Below are 14250 nucleotides of genomic sequence, written 5' to 3' on the forward strand. Positions count from 1 at the left end.
CATCAGTATATTCAATCACAGTAGAAAGAGCTCTAACGATTCATTTGTGACATGTTGGGCCTGATGTCCAGCCCCAACAGCTGATGTTGACTGGAAAATTTACTTAGTGGTATGGACAAATAATCTATCGGATCACTGCGTCTTGACTTGTGCTATTTCAGGTCATCTCTGAAAATTCTCGTTACATATATAAAGCTCTACTTTTAAATTAGTTTAATTTTTGTTTTTTATTCTGACAGCTACTATTAGAAAAATTTTCCAAAGCCTCAGAAAGCCCTACTCCTAACTTCCAGACTAAATCCATCGAATTATACAATTTATGTCTGGTTTTGAGCAAATATTTTACTTTAGCTAGTTCTTGTTCTTTCTTGGTGGTTAACTGCCTATAGCATTTGTAGTGCTCTCAATTTGTACGTCAGCTTCTGTTTCTCAGCTGTAAGAAAAAAGCTTTTTTTGATTCTTTCCCCATTTCACAGTCTCGGTGAAGAAAGGTAGTGCTACCACCAGCTTGGGGCTATGGCACATCCCTTGCAAAGAATGCAAAGAAAACTTGCATTACTTTTCATTACCATTCTCCTGCAATGAGAGATTGCCCTGGGGATTAACAGTGAACCAGTAGAGTAAATTTGACCCTCTTGACAATGTACATCTATACTGCCAAAAATCTTTCCCAAGCGCTTTAGGAGCAGTGCATCTGTTACAAGGTCTATCACAAGCCGGTAAGCTTTATAGAAAGAACCCCCAAGTTTTTTTCAACAGCAGTAATGCTGCTTTTCAAAGTACTTGGCAGTGAAGCTGCAAGTAGGATCTTGCAGAGGTTTACTCCCCTCCAACCTTTTCCAGCAGATTTTCTCTTCAGGAGGGAGTGACTGGACCATATAAATTGCCACAAACAAGAGATGTTAAAACATGAAGCAACCCTACAACAAAACAACAGGCAGCTGCAGATTCTACTGGCATTAATGCTGGAACCAGTAGGCTATGAAGGGCTTAATTAATGTGAAATGAAGTGGAATAACCCTACTCAAGTTAAAAAAAAATTGCAGTGGCTTAAGACCTATGTGACTGAAATCAGAATCAGGCCCTCAATTTCCACCAGATCATTCCTATACTTCCCTGGTTTTCCTATCTCGGGAGTCTCACGCCGCCTTTCCAAGGCAGCCCTTTTCTAACCTTTGTGGTGATTAAGTAAACAAATGAACAAAAAACAGCCTCTTCCAGAATTTTAGCCATTTCATAACACTGGATTTTGCATGGGATCTAGGGTCTGAGCTGGAAGCTGCTCCTCCTGCTCCAAGAACTTCTTGCTCAGCAGCAGCTGCTTTCCTTTTGAGAGATTTTGGCAGATCCTTGGGCAGGCACCAGCAAAATTTCTGTGGCAGCAGTCACTACTGTACTGAGAATTTGTGTCAGCCATGGGACATGGAGGCATTTTTCCCTGGGCAGCATGGAGTTAACTTGCCTCCTGCTCTGTGTCTTGGGAATAAGGGCTGGGATGGCAGCCCATAGTAGGAGGGCCTGGACTGAATTTGCCATCGAAGAGGAGGGATTACATTTTTGTGTGAGGAAGACGCTTGCCAAGAAATTAAGAGGGAACGCAACAGTGGGAGAAAGGAAGTAACTCATCGGGTGCTCGGGACAGACAACAGCAGTTTCGGGAGCTGGGTACGCGTCAGGGTCTTGGATGGATTTTTCTCTACGTAGGTCACTCACTGGAGTGAGAAAGCGGGAGGAAGGCAGATGCCTTTATAAGCCTGGGAACATCAACAGCACCCCACAGGCATCCAGTTTCCTACCAGTACAGACTCAATAAATACCACTGCACCACTTGTAGAGGAAGAGGCTGAATTTGTAGAAAACTTTTAAACATAGGACTAGTTTTCTACCAGCACGAGCCACAGGGGCAGGAACATGCAGGCAGGGGCAAAGAGGAGGGCAGCAGCAGCCCCAGCCACCATTGCCCCAGACAGCTGGATGGCCACACGCCGGGACAGAGCACGGTTAGGTGCCCAGCCCCTGGCCTCACAGCACGGCAGCACCGCAGGCAGGGAAATAACCCGGCCTTCTGTACTCCTGGTCTTGTGCCCCTAAGCAGGAGGCCGCCTTCCTTCCTCTGTTACATGAAAGCAGTGGTGTCACACTGAAAAAAATAGGGTGAGTGACAGGATAGTCCTGCTTTAGCTGTCTAAGCCGGGGGAAAAAAAGTCCAAAGTGAAGGATGAGTCAATCCTACCCTCCCAAGGTGACTAGTACTGCCTTGAATTTCCAGACAGAGACAGGCCTGAACAAACTTTCCAGCTATCACACTCAGAAACACCTTGAGCCAGATCACATCTTTCTGGCTTAATCTCAGCTCTGAGGACCTAAATCTCTCACACTAAGGAGTAACCAGTTTGAGATCAGTGCAGTTGCACTGTTATAAAATTAGAATAAACTAAAGGATGGTCTGGCTTCTCCAGTTTCTGGAAACTGAGGGAAATTATTTCTGAGGAGAGAAGAGATTACTTGAAACTCTAAGGAAAGGCTGCTGAAAAACAAAGCCACTTGGCTTTGTATTTCCCAAAAGCAAAATACAGTTGGGTAGAAAGAAGTGAGGTAAATCATTGCTTCAAAACTTATAATTATTCATTGACTGAGACGCTACAAAAGGGAAAAAAAGAAAACCTTTAGGATGCAAAGACTTGTTTTCCTTTGCTTTTAACCAGACATTTGAAAACACTGCAACATGACCAATTCCTCAAAAATGTTTTCCTGACCACAGCGTTTGCATGCAGACAAACACAAGGATTATGCCAGTTCCTGGAAGAACGAATGTCATTAGCTTTTTTTAATACTGGAGCACGTGTCTGTTTATATTGTTAGTTTTCTTTCTTCTTATCTCCCTAGTTTTGGGGCATATTTTTTGCCTTTTTTTTTGTGTGTTGTTTTGGTTTTGTTCCTAGACTCTTTGTTTAAATGAGTATAGAATAGGTTATTTTTTTCCTCTGGTTGTTCTTCTTTTGTTTGGCTCTTCAGTCTTTTTGCCTGTGCAAGTAAAACTGCCCGTCCTTAATACTCTCTCTCCTGCTGTTTCAGCCTGAACAGCTTCCACTGGGTCACCTTCGTGCTACTATTTTAAACAATGTGCTTGTTTGTAAGTAGCTAAATAGTTATTTGCTATCTTCAGAAGTAAGCTTTTGAGGTCTGGGCTTTAACCTTTTTTAGCGAGGGCGCCCATTTCAACTCCATATTTTAGAAGTTTCCCCAGATAAGAGGAAAGATGGGAATCTGACTTGCTTTCCTGGGCAAATTTCTCAGGCGCTGTTTTGTATTACGGTGGTACTGTGTCAAGGCAGCAATTAGGCATGTACTTACATGCCTTTGAACTTGGTAGGATGTATTACTGTCTCAAAAATGGGTAGGCTTAAGCAAGTGCTCTCCCAGACTGGAACTCTATTAATTGTACTCTAGTGCACGTCGGCATTGAGAGGCTTTAGAATGTTAAGGCACCTCAGTTAAAGCTGCAGAGTCAATGCACATGCAGTAAAGTGCATTAACCTGCTCTATGGATGCTGCCATTGCCATTACATCATTGCAGGTTAATCCCAGCGCACCTATGGACAAACACTCAAGCCGTGCTTGCAGCACTGAACAGCTTTGAACATAGCATGCCACTTCTCAGTCTCTTTCTGTAATCCACAATCTAATGCAGATTTGATTAGAATCTAATGTAACTCTTTCACATGTACAATAAGCAAAAATTCCCACACATCAAAAATTACAAATTCTCAACCAAAGAAAAGGGAGAGATGACTTCTGTTTGAAGATGTGACCAGAAAAAAAAAGAAAAAAAAAAAAAAAAAGAGAGAAGAATTTATGGAAAGGTGATCCTGAACCATAACACCATCTGTGAATCTCAGAATCTCAGTCCCTCAACAGTGGAAAAGTCTGAATCCAAGTCAGAGGAGCAACATTCAACTCAGACTTAAAACTGAAAGAAAGGCTGGAGTAGGATGGTGTAAAACCTTAAAAATTCACCTGCTGTTGATTTGTAGAATAAATTACTGACTGAAATGTCAAGCTGCTTGAACTTAGTTGTGCTATGAGTGCAAACTGTAATTGTTCTGTGTTAGTGAGTGTATCTTATTTGCTTATTGAAAAACTTTATTGTATAATGCATCCTTGTGGAAAGCCAGTGAGCAGACAGAATCCTAACATTGGTTGTCTGAAAACCTGATGTGTTTTGCTTCTCTTTGCTAAGTTCTCCTGAAAAAAGAAAAGCTTAATTTAATCACAAGCATCTCTCTGATGATTCTCTCCTCTGATCTCCTGCTGTTAATACTCTCTCCCCTGACAGGCTGTAATACTCCACTAGAAATGCTTTGTTTTTTCCTCCTTGGGGATAACAACTTCTCTGCTCCAAACATTTCCTTGGCCTAGGATTCTGGAGCTCTGGAAGAGTGCAAACATCTTCCAGCCTATCAATGCGAGTGTGGGACCCCATGTGGAAATAGTTAGTGACATAATGAACACCACAAGAGTTTATTGCCAGGAAGCTCCTAATGACGTGGCAGTAATCTCACAATGACTAATGAAGATTTCCTTCATTTCTTCTTAGCAATTCTACCAGATAGATTACTGAAAAAAAATGAAAATAAAACTATAGAACAGAAGCTATAATTTAAAATCCCTGGCAAATGACACTCTTGTCCTTTGCGGGGGTTATGGCATGCAACTCTTCCCCATTAATTCTAGGATTTTGGCTACCAAGAGCAGAAGAGTGGCTACAAACCCACCTCGCTGATTTCGGTGGACTGGTCCTAACATCAGCCACGATGCAGTGTTCAGTGCAACTTTTTGACGTGTGGGGTGCAGCCCTGCTACCAACCTGAGGCCGGCTTGTTCTAATCGAAAAAGGGTCCGTATTACCAGAACTGGGTACAAACGGAGTTACTCTTTTAAACGTTTTCTGCACATAGGAAGTCAAACCAAAACAACCCCCCACTGGACGGGCAGACGGATTCAGATCGTTCCTAACCGAAGCAGCCCAACTCCCGCACCGAGGCCAGCACACTCCCCGCCCTCCTCCAGCCCTACGGCCACCGTGCCCGCCCCGGCCCTCTCGCAGGCGGGACGCGGGGGGCTGCGGGCGGCGGCGAGGCGGGGCCGGGCGCATGTGACCGGCGGCGGGGGCGGCCCCGGCGGGTGCTGTGCCGCGCCGCGGCGGGGCAGTGCGGAGCGGCGGCGGCGGGCTGGGGGATGCGGAGCGGCCGGGTCCCGGGCAGATGATGGCGATACGCGAGCTGAAAGTGTGTCTGCTTGGAGTGAGTAGAGGGGAGCGGGGGGGCGCCTTCCCCCTTTCTTTCCCACCCCGCAGGTGGGGGCTGAGAGAGACGGGGGACTGGCTAAGGGGGGGAACGGGTCCAGCCGCCCCCCCCCCTCACCCCCGGCGGGCGCCGCGTCTCCCCGTCCCGGGCTTGGCCGCAGCGCCCCCCCCCCCCCCCCGCCGGGACTTGGCAGCCGCGCACCGGCCTGCGGGGAGGCTCCGGTGGGGTGTTCTGATCAGGTTTTGCCTTGTTTCAGAACTTTTTTCAAGCGGGGGGGGGGGCGCGAGGGGTGAGGGGCTCTCTTTGGGGACGCCTCCCCCCCGCGCTTCCCAAGCCGGGGGCGGCCCCGTGGCCGGTGGCCCTCCGGTGCCCGAGCCCCGAACGGCGCCCGGGCGGGGTTTGCCGGCCGCCCCCCGCCCGGCAGGCTGTCGGGTTTGGTCACTTCGGGCTCGCCGAGCCCCTGCAGCGATGGTGGGCAGCGAGGCGGGGGGAGCGAGCGACGGGATTTGGGCTGGCATCTTCTGCCGGGCGCCTCGGCCCCGTGGCACCGACGTGCTCTGTCGGTGCTTTGTTTCGTGACTTGCCTGGGTTTATTCAGAGCTTCTTTCGCTCGCCTCCTTACGGGAATGTCCTTTTTGCCATTGTGTTTTTGGTGGTTTGTTTTTTTTTTTTTTCTTCTTTTGCTTTTGGCGAACCCGTGTGCGCGTTTCCCATCTGGAGCAGCAATGTGCTTAGCTTTGCAGTTTGGCTCCGCTGGCCCCGCGCTGCCCTGCTCGCAGGGAGCTACAGCAAAACGCCTCGCCGAGCTGCTACAAACACGGCCGGGAGAGCAGAGCCGCCGCTTCTGACAGTTACTAGCAGAGCACCGCTACTTAGCCGTTGTTTTGGTTTGGTTTTTTGTTTGTTTGGTTTGTTTGGTTTTTTTTAAATCAAACATCTCAAATGTTTGCGATGCGAGTTAGGCTGCTTTTAGGTCTGTGTCTCCATAAACGTTGAGAAAAGGTGCGTGACTGAAGGCGTTTTAGAGTGGATTCTTGTTCACACACTGCAAGTGAGTCCAACATTTATAAACCAAACAGATGCAGGCACTCCAGTCCTGGTTTGTGTTGACGCTTGCCCCAGCAGGAGTGAGTACCTTGCCTGGAGTAAGTGCCAGGACGTAGTGCCAGGGCACTGGGGAGTTCAAAGTATTTAGTGGTGACCATTCCTCCTTTCCTGGTTAGAATTCCTACCTTTGACTTTTAAAATGGCATAGAGGCAAAATAAATATGGTTTATACAAATGTGAGGAGTCTGTGGTAGAATATGTGGGTATGTCTTTTATTTTTTCTTCCCCAGCAGAAAATCCTGTAATTTTATGGAAATGAAATGTCTTGTGGGATGACATTCCTCTTGCCTATTACTTATTGCTGTTTTGTAACATTAAAATGTACTGGAGGTTTTGCAAGGCAATTGTTTACTTTTAAGACAGGAAAAGAAACTTACAAAGCAGCTCCATGTTACTAGGAGTGTGCAATTACTCTGTAGATTGGTTAAAATGATAGGGTGGCAGTGGGAATACGTAGGAAGATGTGTCTGTAGTTACAGTCACTTAGCAGTTAGTGAGATGTTCTTTCCTGAGTTTTAATAGGGTATAATCCTAGAAAACCATCTACTTCTGATCATAGACATCTCATTTACCGTGAAGGTTGATACACTTTTCCCGAAAGAGAGGAATCCTTCATATGACGAATCCCCTCAGTAAGTTCAGACAGGTTTCCAGAACAGGGAAACTGTCCATGTGAACAAGTGCAGGCATTAATCTTCTGATCTGCTTGAAAGCTAGATGGCAACTCAAAAATACGTTTTCAGATCTACCAAAAGGAATCTTAACAGTTGTCTTTTCGGTAGGTCCTGGACCTGGTAGGTTAATCTGTGCTGTATCTAGAAGGTCCCCTGATAATCAGCCAGGTCTGGCGTGTCCAGGTCCCAAGGGGAGTTCCTATCCTTGTCATAAGTAGGGATTAAATTGGTTTGTAAACCTGTATCCCTCTCCGCTTCTGAACAAAGCCCTAGTAGGCTGCACCTCGAAATCAGACGGGAGGATCACTGATGGTCTGTGCCCCTCAGCTGTGCAAAGGGCCTGGATTTGGGCTGTTTCTGCCAGCTCAGAATTCCCCAATGGGAAAAAATTGCAGCTGGCACAATGATTGCAAAGCCAGCTTCTCCACAAGCCCTGAAGCCCTGTTTGGCTGTAGAGGGTCTGGATGGGAGGGTGAGGAGAGGGGGATAGAGAAAACAGAGCTGTGCTTCATGCTGCCAGCCCTATAAGCTAGTGCAGTACTCCAGGGCCAGTGTTTGGCCTGGAGCCATTGCAGCAGGGATGGGGAGTAAGTTACTGGCTCTTGGATGAAACCCCTCATTGCCAGGAGGGAACCTGGCCTGTGATTTGTAGCATAAATCTAAAAAACCTGGGGTTTGGGTATCTGCATTTCACTTCCTCCTCCTCCAGAGAATCTTGGGGTTTTTAAAGCTGTCTGTGGGTGTGATGGGAACGATTTGGAGCAGCCTGGATTACTGCACAACAAGAGGATGGTGGTAGGGTTTGTAGGCAAGGAAGTGGCCAGCAAGAGGAGGACAGGGAGGAAATCTGTGGCAACTCAAGGCCAGGTGTGAGTCAGTTTGGAAGACAGCGTTGTTGATGGCAGAGCTTTGCTATTCATGAATTTGAGAAGGCAGTGCTCCCTGAGGAGAGGTGGGTACAGTTTGCTGCTGGGCTGGCAGGAATGGGATGCCTGCCTGATTGTTCAGTGCCTCACAGCCTCAGGTGCAAGAGCTGTGGAGGTACAACTTCAGTAGCTCTCTTGAGTATGTTGCCATGCAAGTGGCCTCAAGCCTGCTCCTAAACTACTTCCCCCAGTAAATTATTGCTGCTGGGCAGTGAGTTATGTGGAGGGTGTTCGTCTTTTTAAGTGCACTTGAGCATCAGCTCCAAGTCCTGGCTTGTCACCCCAAACTCTTCCTGGTCTCTCAGTCCAGTCTGTTGTTTGTTCACACCAGTTGTCCCTGTGCTGAGGCCACCTGCATCTAGGGCTAAGCATGTTTGAGCTGCAGCTCAGTTTATGCAGTGAAATGAAGTGCAGCTCCCATTTGACTTGCGTGATGTCTCTGTGCTGAGTGGGTGCCCTCTCGAGGGGGTGAAGGAGAGAAGGGCAAAGGGGGACTGGTGTGTTTCTGAGTGCCGAAATGTGTGCAGCTGCCAGGTTTCCTAATCTGGCTGTGCCGTTGAGTACCATGTGCCTTGGCTCCTGACATTTTTCTTTATGCAAGCTGGAGGAGCGATTTACAACTCTCTGCCAAGTCCTGACATAATTGTGTGTGGCAACCGCAGAAGAGATTGCCAGATTTCGGACTAAGGCAAAGTTTCTTGTCTTTGTTGCTTCCTGAGGAAACTTTGACGGTCCTTCAGAGAGACTTTGGGAGGTGGCTTGCTAACTACCATCTAAAGTGACCTCCATTACTCCTTTCCTTTTGTTTTTTGTTTATTACATTTTTGTGTTGTGACTGTCCATCGTAGGACCAAAGAAGGTAGTACTGGAAAAGGCTCAGCTGTCATCCCTTGGCCCTAAAGCTCCTCTTATAACTTTACTGATGTATGTCTCACCTGTTCTTAAAAAAACTCATGATGAAAGTTTATCTTCTCTCCAGAGTTACGTCCCAGAGCTTAACTGCTCTTAACTGCAGAAAGTTTTTTCCAAACGTACTGCCTACATCGTCCTTGTCTGAGGCTTTGTTTCTTTAGCCTCCTGTTTGTGTTTCCATTTTCTTGCTCATAAGAAGTCACTTGCTGGCATGTGTCCTGTTAGCATGTAGTCTGAAAATACAGTCTGAGGTTGGTAAGCCTATGTTTGTAAAAGGAGTGACGATTCCTCTTTGGCAGAGAAGGAGGTTTCCTCAGGAGTTTCTCCACAACTGAATCCCATTTGCTATGTATGGAGAACAGTTTATTACCTTTGACAATGTCATGCCACCTCGGTGGGCAGCGTCTGCATGTGTAGGCTGTGGAACTGAGCTCAGAATTGTTTGACGTTCAGAGTAATTGGGAACGTGATAATAGTTTTCTCAAGGAGAAAATCTCTCTGGTTTTCTTTTCTTCATGTTGTGATAATGTAAAGCTCTGGATTCTGCTGGATGGAGAACAAATCCCTGTAGCAGAGCACATGCGTGTGTCAGACCTTTTGGTGCAAAGCTGAAGTACCCACTCTTCTTCTCTGGGTAGCTATTATACTGAACGTGTATGACTGAGAGTGTTATGGTTTGCGTTGGTGTTAATAAAAACCAACAATTTTATTTCTCTTTTGACTCTAAAATGTTTGTTGCTATTCATGCTCTTAGTGCCTAGATGTCCCGACCCAAATAGGAGCACTGCTGTTAAAAATGCACCCCTGGATGGCTTGTACCAGTTAAGGAACTTTCCTCTCACTAGATACGTGCAAGGGGGTCTACATGTTAAGGTGAGCCTCCTGCTGAAGACAGTAACACTACACAAGTGCAGAAGCTGTGCGTACATCAGTAGCTACAGTGCTGTAGCCTAAAACAGAACAAGAGGGACCAAAGTAGTGCAGACAGCAAAGGTGGTTGTGAGAAGATTGTACTGATGAAGTAGATGTATGCCTTCTAAAATTTTGTCCACAAAATAGTCGTCTGAGAGAAGAAGAGAGACTGACAAGTGATCTTTTTTTCCCCCCTTCCTTGTTAATTGTTCTTCGTAATCTACTTAGAGTTACTTGTTTACATAATAAACCATGAATTACTATCATGAGGGAAATTTTTGAATCATGACTTTGCATGGCTGCCTGTCTTGTGGAGTCACTGGTGTGAAGTGTCCATCATTGCAGCCTTTCCATCAAAGGAGCCCTCCTCTGTGTCTCTTTCCTAGCCACTTATTTCTTTGCATTGTAGTGAAACATGAAATCACATGTAAAACTGGACGATGATTTTAAGTTCACAAGGAACTGAAAGGCAGACAGCCAGACACGCAGTTAGTGTGACTACATATGCCTCATTTCCTTGGGAAATGGCTTTCCTTGTATTCTTCCTTGGTGAAGAGTGCTCTGGTTTGCACTGCATGTGTGCATATAGCACTTCTGTATGCCATTGCTTTGCCATTCAAAAGAACAGTCTACCAGGATGCTGAAGGAGACTGGGGCTGGTGATTTGGGGTTGGATTTTTTTTTTTTAATATTGCATAAAAATCCAGTTACATACCAAGTGAGAAATGCCTTTTCTCTTGTATCAGTAAACACGTATGTTCAGAAGCCTAAACTAGCTTTTTCCTATTAATTTATGTTTAAATGGCTACGATCAGATTTTTGTGATGTAGTAGATATTTAATATGTAGGTAAATAATTTCTCAGAATTTAACAGAATTCAGGATTTCATATTGACCTTGGCCTTACTGCTTTCCTGATGTATCTGCAAAACTTTATTTACTCATATCTTCCAAAAGTTTTGTGTGGGATTGCTTAGAAAGTGAGTAGGCTGGGTTGACTGGAACATCCTTCTAGGAAAAGATGAGTGCGGAGGCCACATTTTGCTTTCGTTTCCAGCAGCACAACTATAGTGGATTTCTGAGGCAGCAGAAGGCAAGACTCGGGGCAGATTTTACTTTCAGAAGCTGCAAAGCCTCTGAAGGGGAAGCTTGCTGCTGCGAACGGACTGGGCAGCAAGAGAATACCCCATGGCTGGTGCCTGCTGCTGCACGTGATCGGCTCAGGTCCGCTGGTAACCAGCTCTCTGCTCCCATCCACTGCTTATAACTTGCCTGTTGAATGAGACTATGCTGTGGCTGTCATCCAGAAATCATATGCAGTCTGTAGTTATACTGTCTCTGAAATTGTATTTATTGCTTTGTTTATATTGTTATCAGTCGGGGCTTTTTTTTTATGTTTCCCCAGCGCTTCTTTTTGATTTCTTAGTATTGGCTGAAAAATTGAGAAACCTTGTTTCACGGTAATTCTGAGAACTCAGTAAATTCTTTCTACCGAAATTAGGAAGTTGAATGGGTAATAAACTCTCTCTTTTTTTTAACGTGGATGAATGCAGTTTTAGCCCTACCCAGTGAAGTAGTGCTGAGGCAGACTGTGTGAAGCAACCAGAAACTCTGCATGTGAGAAATGTGTGGGGAGAAGAAAAAGCCTCTCACTCTCATCGGACAAGTACTTTTAACTGGCTTAGGTCAAAGCATATTAAAAGGCCATTTTTTATTTACATTTAAAGTATGTTTTCTGAGACTCTGGTTGATGGTACAGCTTGTTTCTAAAGTGTTAATTTGCCTTATGGATAGGGTGTGTTGCAGTTAAAGGAAGTGGGGAGCAAAATAGGCGTTAGCTGAGCTGCTCATGGGTGAAGGCCTCTGAACCTGCAGGGATTTTGCATACAGTGATGTTTATAAATTACAGCGCTCATAAATTTTGCTGGTGTTGGGTTGTGTCTGAGCTGGGTGTGTGGGTGCCGCAGAGTGCAAGTGTACAGGCTGGAGAGACGTATTCTTTCTAAAATTTCTCAAGCTAATGCCTTGGTGTGAGAAGCATGTACAGAGAGGCTGGAGCCACATCTCTGCTCCGGTTGCTCTCAAACACCTCCCTTCTGCTCCCTCTTCCAAGTGCCATTTGCCTGTTCTTCAGGTTAGTTAGACCCCCCAGGGACTGTTGTTGATCATGTATTTTCTGGCTGCACCCTGTGCAGAGGAGATCAGGGCAGGCAGGCACCATTTCCTTAGCTTCCTATGCCTTGGTTTTGAGGGGGACGACGAGAGGTGCCTTGAAATGGAACAGAGCTGGCTTTAGCAGGTTCACACTGTTGACCCCACCTTCCTCGTAGTTCAGCTGCTGCCTCAGAAAACAAGCTGTTGAGTGCAGGGCAACCTGTTTCTTCTCAGCTTCAGTGGTTCATCAGCCTCCATTGATGAGAGGCTTGTAGTTTGGAGTTGTGGTTCGACCGCCTTGCCATCATCTCCATCTGGAGGTTTGGGGCTTCCTCAGCTCATGTTTTCCTCAAACTATATCTGGGGCCAGCTGAATGCCCAACACATGGATGGATATCCAGAGGTACCCTCCAAAAGGGTCAGGAAAGGTGGTGGGGAAACTGGGTGGGTTCATCTGGTCTAGTCTGCTGTATCCTGATATCAAAGGGAACAAGGCATTTGCCTGGCTAAATTAGATAGCATGCCCATCAGGTGTTTGTTTCAGTCTTTCTCAGGGTTGGTCTCCTTTTATAAAGCTCATCTGTAAAGCTGGGAGCACCAAGAGTCTAGTTTTCAGGCCAACAGTCGTTTGGCGTCTCCAGAGCTGGCAGTGCATGTCAGTTCAGTAAGTATCTATTCCCTCTTCTGCCCCTGGTTTGCTCACACGTGCCGTGGATGCTGGCACGCAGGCTGGTAGCTGAGTGCTTCCTGCTCTGGCTTGTGCCTTCAGCTGCTCCCACAGCTCTGCAGCCCCGTGGGTGAGCCGGACCCAGCAGCTGGCACAGGGGGCTGTAGGGTAGCACACAGCCCCCCAGGCATGGCCAGAGCTGCTGGCTGTGGGTTTCTAAATGCTTTGCCTACTAACCTTTACAGCGGACTTAAGCTGGTTTATTTTTTCCTCTCCACTTCCTTTGGATAATTGGCTGCATTATAAAATATTAAAAAATAATAATCCTGCCTCCATCCAGCGCTAATCACACTGATGGGTTAGATCATCCCACGCTTTTTGGACGGAGTAGAGCAAGCCTTCAGTGCTCTGCTCCTTGTCGGGGCTCATCATGCCCCCCACCGCCTCGCATTTGCAGCCTAGGGGCAGCTTGTGTGAGTACAACTGCAGCCCTTCGCTAGGAGGTACATGGGAGCTCCATGGGGCACGCACACCTGAAGTAAACGAGAGTAAAAGATGTTTTTATTCTCACAGAGATGTTTTTCTTCTAGTTACATTACCTGGTAGAGGCTGGGTAATGGTGTAAGGGTCAAGGTGAAAGGAAACTTTTTAAATTCCATCTCAACTTGTAATGTACCAGGGAAGGGACATGGTTCAGTTTTCTTCTGAAACGTCTTGTACAACCTTCCCGTGGACACATGCGGTTTTGAATGCCACTGCAAGGAGACAAATCCAAGCTTTAGAAAGCTGACAGAGGAGGTGGATGGGAGGCCAGCTCGGAGCATGGCCTTGTGTAAGCAAATGCCAATGGTTTGATTTACAGTCTCCAGCCTTGCAGGGCTGCTCCCGAAAACAACAGGCAGTGGAACAAGCACCGTTTATTTTCACTTGACTATTTTTAAACATAAATGCTAGTTAGTGTGTGGTTTTCATATTTCTTGGAGAGGATAGAGCAGTTATGGTTTTGCACTTTTTGTTTTGGACAGAGTATGTTCTTTTTTGGGCAACATGTGGAAGTACATGTGCAAGAAATCCAGCTACTAAATACTTTGTGTCCCTGAGTTATTGTTTCCTCCTTTGTCAGCAGAGCGACAGGATGCTGCAGACGTCACTGGGTGTCCCGACTGGACGGGTCAGCCTCTGCTGGGCACAGCTGCAGGGGACTATAAAAAACTGTAAGGGCAGTCTTTTAACACAATTATCAGCCTCTTGCAAGAATTCACCTACAGCTAGGGACCCTCTGAGGCAGATTTTCCTTTACTTTAAGCCTGTCTACAGAACCAAAGTGAGATAGAAGAGGTTCCTAAAGTGGGTTTAATTTTGAAAAAAAGCAAATTTTTTGGCTCATTTCATTCTGCAGCAAACAAAACTTAGTAAGCGTCAGTAGGATCTAATGGTTCATCAGCAAAGCTGTGCTGCTGAGCGATGAGATGTGTCCTCCCATGCTCACTGGTGACCTGTGAGCTAATACTGTGCATTAGAGAAGCTTTAACCTTCTCTGTCTTAGGCTTGTAATCAGTAGCTGGTACCTTGTCTCCAGGGTTGCCTTCTCCA

General features: G+C 46.3%; 1 protein-coding gene across 2 annotated transcripts in view; it reads left to right on the forward strand.

Annotated features, from left to right (window-relative positions):
- Nucleotides 1–5147: 5147 nt before the first annotated feature.
- The window catches only part of RAB31 (RAB31, member RAS oncogene family), a 67557-nt gene continuing 58454 nt past the window's right edge, over nt 5148–14250 (forward strand). The window contains exon 1 of one of the 2 annotated variants that reach the window (XM_055799593.1): nt 5148–5303. In XM_055799593.1, the coding sequence (XP_055655568.1) occupies nt 5265–5303 (39 nt within the window). In that variant the 5' untranslated portion in view covers nt 5148–5264. The remainder of the gene's footprint in view (nt 5304–14250) is intronic. The other variant, XM_055799594.1, reaches the window with a different exon arrangement.

This window comes from Falco peregrinus, chromosome 3, assembly GCF_023634155.1.
Source record: "Falco peregrinus isolate bFalPer1 chromosome 3, bFalPer1.pri, whole genome shotgun sequence".
Lineage (NCBI taxonomy): Eukaryota > Metazoa > Chordata > Aves > Falconiformes > Falconidae > Falco > Falco peregrinus.